This window comes from Salvelinus alpinus, chromosome 30 (assembly GCF_045679555.1).
Source record: "Salvelinus alpinus chromosome 30, SLU_Salpinus.1, whole genome shotgun sequence".
Classification (NCBI taxonomy): domain Eukaryota; kingdom Metazoa; phylum Chordata; class Actinopteri; order Salmoniformes; family Salmonidae; genus Salvelinus; species Salvelinus alpinus.
In genome coordinates, this window is record NC_092115.1 from 14,735,320 (window position 1) to 14,744,331 (window position 9,012).

General features: G+C 44.4%; 1 protein-coding gene across 1 annotated transcript; it reads right to left on the reverse strand.

Annotated features, from left to right (window-relative positions):
- Positions 1-4,151: 4,151 nt before the first annotated feature.
- LOC139559940 (growth arrest and DNA damage-inducible protein GADD45 alpha-like) lies at positions 4,152-6,975 on the reverse strand. Its single transcript, XM_071376420.1, has 4 exons — positions 6,767-6,975; positions 5,956-6,057; positions 5,400-5,616; positions 4,152-5,032 (listed from the first exon to the last, which is right to left on the reverse strand). The coding sequence occupies exons 1-4, from the start codon at positions 6,814-6,816 to the stop codon at positions 4,919-4,921; spliced, it is 483 nt and encodes a 160-aa protein (XP_071232521.1). The 5' UTR covers positions 6,817-6,975; the 3' UTR covers positions 4,152-4,918.
- Positions 6,976-9,012: the final 2,037 nt, after the last annotated feature.

Below are 9,012 nucleotides of genomic sequence, written 5' to 3' on the forward strand. Positions count from 1 at the left end.
TCCTGCAGTTACAGGTTATGTGGATTATAATTAATTGACATTTTTGTAGCGGTTGATACATTTTTGGTAAGGGAAAATCAAGTCTCAAATTTCAAAGTGGAAATTACTAGCTAAAATACACTACAAGTTTTGCATTGCAGGAAAGTTCTCCAGCAACAAGATCCTACATCTGTACAAAGGGGATGCAGACCAAGCTCAACAGTTTGGTTCAACTCCAGCCATGTGGCCTAAAAAAAGCTACTGTGAGTTATCTATAGCCTAGCCTTGTTTCCTCTCATTACGTGGGGTCCAGCGAACATGTGTTTATACCTCACCATGGTGAGACTAGAATAGGCCTCGGCCCATGGCCGTCTGGGCCAATGAACTGGAGAGAGCTAAAAATAGAAGGTGCTGAAACCCTGGTTTCCACTTATCGGGAGAGGAGGCGCTATTTTGAGGATTTGTCAGCCTGAAGGTTGTTCCCCTTTATTTTCTGACCTTGTCTTCGGGCAGCTAGTGGGTAAAAAAAAAATCTGTATGGGGAAAATGTTGGATAGTAACCAAAAGAGACATTTTCTAACGAGTTCGCTGAGAGTCGGGAAGCAAGTTCAGGGAGTGAGTGTTTTAATAAATAAAGGAAACAATAAACAGGTAATACAAACAACGCACCGACATGAAACAGAGTCAATAACACCTGAGGAAAGGACCAAGGGGAGTGACAGATATAGGGAAGATAATCAAGGAAGTGATGGAGTCCAGGTGAGTGTCATGAGGTGCTGGTGGCTTGACGACGGTGACAGGTGTGTGGGATAATCAGCAGCCTGATGACCTAGAGGCCGGAGAGGGAGTATACATGACAGTACCCCCTCCCCGACGCGCGGCTCCAGCCGCAGGACGTCGTCAAAGGGGACGAACCCGGGGATCAGGAGCAGACCGGTCACTGCTGCTGATGCGTGAGAACCTGTCACGCCAGCTGAGGCACGGGAACCTGTTGAGTCAGCTGGGGCGCAGGAACCTGACAGATCGGTTGAGGCAGGAGAACCTGGCGAGTCAGCTGGGGCACAGGAACCTGACATATCGGTTGAGGCAGGAGAACCTGGCGAGTCAGCTGGGGCACAGGAACCTGACAGATCGGTTGAGGCAGGAGAACCTGGCGAGTCAGCTGGGGCACAGGAACCTGACAGATCGGTTGAGGCAGGAGAACCTGGCGAGTCAGCTGGGGCACAGGAACCTGACAGATCGGTTGAGGCAGGGGAACCTGGCGATCCGGCTGAGGCATAAGAACCTGACGAGCCGGTGGAAGCAGGGGAGCCTGGTGATCTGGCGGAGGCATGAAAGCCCGATAAGCCGGCTGAGGCAGGGGAGCCTGGCGATCCGGCTAAGGCATGAAAGCCCAACGAGCCGGCTGAGGCAGGGGAGACTGGCTATCCGGCTGAGGATTGAGAGCCTGATGAGCCGGCTGAAGCAGCGGAGCCTGGCGATCTGGTTGAGGCATGAGAGCCTGTAGCAGTTCCCGGACCCGCCGTCATTACTCTGACACAAACATAAAATAAAAAACACTCCCTGATGCTTCCCTTAGGTGAGGTGTTATTCTGTAACGAGTGCGCTGAGAGTCGGGAAGCAAGTTCAGGGAGGGAGTGTTTTAATAAATAAATAAAACAATAAACACGTAACACAAACAATGCACCGACATGAAACAGAGTCAATAACACCTGAGGAAAGAACCAAGGGGAGTGACAGATATAGGGAAGATAATCAAGGAGGTGATGGGGTCCAGGTGAGTATCATGAGGCACACGAGACGATGGTGACAGGTGTGCGGGATAGTCAGCAGCCTGATGACCTAGAGGCCGGAGAGGGAGTATACATGACACATCTTAGCTATTGTTCTCTCTTGCACATGGTTCATCTCTGCAGCTGGGAAAGCCACAGTAAGTACAGTCTTACTGTAGATGCCTTTAGGCGCCGTGTCCTGCAGAGCCTGGCTGCCCAGTAACAGTGTATTGATATCGGTGCAAAGCAGCGTTGAACCCATTGGACGTGAAGCACACAGTGTAATCCTGATAAGCACAATGTCATTGTGTTCCAGCGCGAGCCTGGTGGGCACATTGCTAAGGCCTGGCAGGCCCACTGACCGCGTGCCTCCCTTGGTGAAAGCCTGGCAGTCACAGTGTAAGTGTGTTGGAATGTGCTGATGTGGGGGAGACGGGGAGGGAGGGGGACAGCGTTGAAGCCATCCCAGCACAGTCCTCTGCACTGTTGGCGGTCCCACCCCCGCACAGCCCCTCGGTTAGGCCGAGCCACTCATTCACCCCCATTCAGCAGTGCAGTGGACCATGCCAAACCATGACATCTGATCTACTGTCTACCACCCCGAGTGTTCCCTCAGGATGTTGTTACACAACTTATTCAGCAATTGCATTTGACTTGTTATTTTCTCTAGTTATACACACTGTTATTCTGCAGTATTTATTGTATTATTAGTGTAATCTGTTGAGTAAGTGTAACATGTTGAGTGTAATCTGTTGAGTAAGTGTAACATGTTGAGTGTAATCTGTTGAGTAAGTGTAACATGTTGAGTGTAATCTGTTGAGTAAGTGTAACATGTTGAGTGTAATCTGTTGAGTAAGTGTAACATGTTGAGTGTAATCTGTTGAGTAACCTGTATTACATTGAGTGAAAAATACGATTCAGATTATTTTGATGACCTGAGTATTTATTGTCTTATAGAACCTTCTTAAACCCCCTATACAACTTTTGCGTATGTCGATGGTAATAACCGGAATAGACAGGGATACCCAAGGAGCCAGTTGGGTAGTTACTAAGGGCTGGGGAATGTAAAATTCCCCCTGTGACTGACTTGGACTCCTCCAGTACCAACATAAACCTTACATCACACCTCCCCTACTTTTATCTAACCTTTCCCCCCAACACCACTAACACAAAACCACATGACATCGGTGTCACACCCTCAACTGGTCGTCACACACCTTAGTTACGACATGGTAACCTTTAACACAGTGCTGTTGGGAGGGTCTACCCAGTCCTCTGTTATTAATATATAATATACATTATTATTGATGAAAATATCATGGAATCCATGTAAATTATTTGCAGTCAGAGTAAGAAAATATGAAAAACGATTAAAAAAAACACAAATAAAAATATTAGCAATATTGGAGTTGTTAATCATTAAACACATTCTAGAAGATTCTTAAAGCCATCTGAGCACGAGAGCAATAGTTCATTCTCATGTCGGATGGTCACTCAGAAACGCTGTTTTCCTGTGCAAAGGTGACAAGCTCTTGTGATCATGACTAACCAGGGGAAAGCCTGCCTTGCATCAGCTCTGACATCATCCACACCCAACGCCAGCGTCACCTGTGAGCATGTAGAGGAAGGAATGGGGAGAGCGGGTTATACAACCTACACGCACGGCAGTGCCTACCTTACACAACTCTCCAAGGGCGTAAAGTTATGCGCTCTCTACCACACCTTCCGTGCGAAACGCTAATAAAGAGCAACCGGCTCAAACAGCCTCCTCGCAAGCAGCATGTGTTTGATAACTTGGGGCATAGTTTACGCTATAACCTCGCTCAGCAGAGGTTTTGTAATATGTTTGTTATTTGACGCAATTGATAAGTACTATGTTCCCCTGGATATGCTCTATTAGTTGAAGCAGTGAAGTGTTTCTGTTTGCATTCTACCATTATTCACCTGAGCACTCACTATTGTCTTGTTCAGTAGATAGTTCTGCATGCAAGTGAACAATCAAAGCATGTGTGTACTACGCAGAAACCTGGATTGTCAAATGTGCACGTGAGCACTGTGGGTGCACTTTGCACACGTGCAGTACTTTTCCTAGCGAGGCAGCAGATAGGTGTGAGGCATTCAGAGAGGTATGCAGGAAGGGCTCTCAGCTTAACCGTGGGCTGAATTCAGGACGGTGAAAAGGGGAAGGCATATGGATGAATGAGCACGATCATGCTGACAAAGCGTGGTGGGGGTGGAGCTATTGTCACCTGGCACGAGGATGTCACTGAGTGCATAGAGCCCAGTGTGACCTCCATGATCGCATGTGATTCCCTATACAAGTGTTGTGGGGTCAAAGTTAAACTAGCTTTGTTACATTTCCAGAAATGTTGAAAAAAAATGAATGAGAAGGACCATGAGTTCTGGCTCCAAAAATATGTTTTATTGACCACAATAATATATTTGTGCTTTTGCAGAGAATTTCATATAGATAATGGTAAAAAATTGCTAATATAAATACATTTAAATATCATAAGAAATAACTTAACTGTAAAAAAAGAACTTTCCACTTGAGTAAAAAACAGTTGGCATTGGAAACACTGACTGAATGCATAGTATCTTGAATATTCATTAGATATTTAGCCCTTCCCTTTTTAAATAATTACAAAACAAAAGTAACGACAACATTAACAGTGTGAATAAAAAATGAAATTGCAAAAGTCCAGTGTTTCTACAAGTGCTCTGTTTCTGCAGAGAGACGCCAAGGCCATGGTCCTCTTAACAACAGTGCCTATTTTTGTTGCTATCCCTCTTTAAAGTCCCCACAAGGTGAAGTGCTCTGCCATACATGATTTTATCCTTCTGTACAGTGTGTCCATCTTCTGTTAAAAAGCAGACGTCGGTTTCGGTCTCGTGACCGAACATAAAATGTGCCTCATCTCGCCTCGACTGCCATAGCCGAGAGTTTAACGCCACCAGCCCAGTGGAAATCCATCCTCTTTTGTATCCCATCTAGATGGCTGGGTCTGATCTTTTTTTCTTCTCGAAATGCCTTATTTTGTGGTCGTTAATCTTCTTTTTCCTCCATCAGGAATTTCCCCAGGGTAGTGTGTCCATCAGGGATTACACTACTCCTGTTCAGAGAGAGTACTTTGCAGGCCTTGCTGTTGGGGGGTGGGGGGGACCCTTCAGCGCTCTGGGAGGTTGATGATGGGCACCCACTGGTCCATGCAACGGCTCTCCCTGCAGAAGCGGTTCACTTTGCTCAGGGCTGGGTCTTTCCAGGACGAGGAGTGTGGGCTCTGCAAAGACAAGAGAAAAAGAGAGAATGAGTCAATAGTGGCACAAGGATCCAAATGCCTGGTTTTATGACCTGTAGGCCTAACATGACAATGGAATAGATAGAAACCTGTTTTTTTTTGCCTAAATGAAAATCCCACAAGCAGCAAGTATAGATGTCAAGACTGAGTGGTGCGCTACAGGACTCAAGGAGTGAGTAATTACTGGGTGTGGGCATGTTCTGACAAGTTCAGAGCATGAGTGTCTCAAGTGCATCAGTAAAATAAAATAAACGTTGGAGACATTTTTAGCACCCTGGACTGTTTGAAAGTCACTTTGAAGTCTACATTTAACATATTCTAGTGTATATTAGTGGAAATGGATACTTACAGTGACCAGGACACAGTGCAGGTCCATGGGCTCTCCCCCTTGTTTCCCTCCCCCTCCAAGGATCTCTGCCAGACGCCTGGTGTTATTCACTCGCAGGATGTTGATGTCATTCTCACAGCAGAATGCCTGGATCAGGGTGAAGTGGATCTGAAGGGCCACGTCCTTTACATCCTCGTCATCCGTAGCCAGGATGCACAGAACCACATTATCTGGATCTCTGTTGACGAAAGTAACAGACAATTGGTTAGTAACGCAGTAATAGCGCATGAATTTAAAACATTTTTTTAACTAGGCAAGTCAGTTAAGAACAAATTCTTATTTACAATGACGGCCTACCGGGGAACAGTGGGTTAACTGCCTTGTTCAGGAGCAGAATGGCAGATTTTTTACCTTGTCAGCTCGGGGATTCAATCCAGCAACCTTTTGGTTACTGGCCCAATGCTCTAACCACTAGACTACCTGCCCCCAAATTGCAGACATTCTAAAACAGGCATGCATAGACAAAAACTACATCATTGCAACTTTAATTGATTTTAATGAAGCGAAGCTTACTTACACATTCAATGATTTAGCTGCTTCATAGACCCCTACTGTTATGCATCCTTGGGGTAATGCTGATGAGAGAACCTCTTCCAAGGCTTTTGTCACTGTATCCATCCTACAACAGCGAAAGTAACGAATTGTTAGAACTAACATCAAATTCACATCAACTTTCACATATTCATGGCCAAAGCTCAACTTCTTGAAAAGGAGGCCATGCCAGGGCTAATCTATCAGCCTGGTAAATTACAGCCAAAAGCGCCGGCTTTGGTATACTAGCATTCGCTAGCTAGCTACTGTAGGTAGCTACTTACCTTGTGCTAGTTGCGAGTAAAAATGACTGATTTGCAAGTTGAAACTCTGAAATCGCGTTTGATTTTCGGTGCATGTCACTCCATAATTGACTTAATATTATTGTATGATGAGTACATTGATAGTCAAATACACTGAAGCTTTTAGTTAATGTCAAAAGTGTGCTTCCCTAAAATGACCTGACACCGGCATTACAGTAGGCTAAACTGCAGTGTCTCGTGAGCTAAACAGAAGAGCTGGCGTTAGCTAGCTACATATTCAAATACTGCATAAAACTCAACCAAGCCAAGCTACTGTTACCTATCTAGTTAACAAAGTAAACCATATCAAAGTTTAGGTAAAGTTAACTGTAGTTCAATATCTGAATAAAATTACATTGAAGTTTTGCGCATTATTTTTCGTAAATTGAATGCATGCATGGCTTGACGGCCAAGTTAAATGACAGACCAGTCACTCACTAACAAATTGTCCTGACAACCTTGGCAAATGCAAAAGCGCTTAAAAGTATAGTTTACCTTTCTGTAGAATATTCCCCACTTAGTTCTTCAAATGTCATCTTGCACATAAAATCCAAATAGAAACAATGATTTTGCTTGCTGATATATCACTTTTTGTGCTAGCGATGTTTTGACACTATACTCCGTTTATCGTTAGCTGTTGAAAATGAAGCAACTCATCTGCTCTACACGCAGATATTATTGGCAATCATTTGGGGTAATGTCAAACATTTGCATACTTAAGATCATTGGCCACATGCTAATTTACCAAGACCGTTCTGAATAGGGAATGGCTGTAAAATGAGTAGCAACCACTGGTAGCAACAGTAATGAGATAATCTGATTGGAAGACGATTTTAGAGAGGCGTGGTCTGCCTCCAGCTGTTGCATGAACTGTATCTGAGGTGGTGTCAGCATGTTATGAAGCCAGTCAAAATGTGAAGGGTTATTTAGTTATTCAAGATAAACGAAAGTTAAAAAGTTAGCTTGATGCAAATGTTTATTGCATTCCTATCTGTCAGTGTTTATTTGTGCATTTGGAAACAGAACACAAGACAGCATGACAGCAGCCTACTTGTGCTATATCTGGTCTGTGAACATTTGCTTCAGTAACCTACAGATGATATGCCCACATACACAAACACGTATAGTAAGTATTATCCAAAGGGTGTGAAGAACATGACACACGATGAAAAGTATGGAGCAGTATCAAGAGGCTACTCTGTATGCTAAACATGGACACTGTCCTTGGACACTGTGCTGTAATGTGCTATCTAACCTCCAAACGAGCTTCAATGCCATACAACACTCCTTCCGTGGCCTCCAACTGCTCTTAAACGCTAGTAAAACCAAATGCATGCTTTTCAACCGTTCGCTGCCTGCACCCGCACGCCCGACTAGCATCACCACCCTGGACGGTTCCGACCTAGAATATGTGGACATCTATAAGTACCTAGGTGTCTGGCTAGACTGCAAACTCTCCTTCCAGACTCATATCAAACATCTCCAATCCAAAATCAAATCAAGAATCGGCTTTCTATTCCGCAACAAAGCCTCCTTCACTCACGCCGCCAAACTTACCCTAGTAAAACTGACTATCCTACCGATCCTCGACTTCGGCGATGTCATCTACAAAATAGCTTCCAATACTCTACTCAGCAAACTGGATGCAGTTTATCACAGTGCCATTCGTTTTGTTACTAAAGGACCTTATACGACCCACCACTGCGACCTGTATGCCCTAGTCGGCTGGCCCTCGCTACATGTTCGTCGTCAGACCCACTGGCTCCAGGTCATCTACAAGGCTATGCTAGGTAAAGTGCCGCCTTATCTCAGTTCACTGGTCACGATGGCTACACCCACCCGTAGCACGCGCTCCAGCAGGTGTATCTCACTGATCATCCCTAAAGCCAAAACCTCATTTGGACGCCTTTCCTTCCAGTTCTCTGCTGCCTGCGACTGGAACGAATTGCAAAAATCTCTGAAGTTGGAGACTTTTATCTCCCTCAACAACTTTAAAAATCTGCTATCCGAGCAGCTAACCGATCGCTGCAGCTGTACATAGTCCATCTGTAAACTACCCACCCAATTTACCTACCTCACCCCCCATACTGCTTTTATTTATTTACTTTTCTGCTCTTTTGCACACCAGTATCTCTTCTTGCACATGATCATCTGATGATTTATCACTCCAGTGTTAATCTGCTAAATTGTAATTATTCGATTTATTGCCTACCTTATGCCTTTTGCACACATTGTATATAGATTGTCTTTTTTTTTCTTCTACCATGTTATTGACTTGTTTATTGTTTACTCCATGTGTAACTCTGTGTTGTCTGTTCACACTGCTATGCTTTATCTTGGCCAGGTCGCAGTTGCAAATGAGAACTTGTTCTCAACTAGCCTACCTGGTTAAATAAAGGTGAAATAAAAAAATAAAATAAAAAATAGGAGGACATGTGTCAAGAAGTCAAGTTCATCAACCAGAAGAAACAAATATTTTAGCAATTGTGTTATTGAAAATTGAAATGGTCTACATGCGAGGATATGTTGACCTGTATTTTGCTAGGAAAATTCTGCAAACTCACCTGTCATGAGAAAGAGCCGGGTGTGAAGATATAGCAACGAGACGCAAACCGTTTCTGATTGGACAGTCGGCAGAGCTTGCGAAACCGCGACATCTGGAGGAGAGAGTAGCCTACAAAATATTTGCGCGAGACGGGTGAGAATCGTGTGAGATTTATGCTACTACTACAATGCATGCA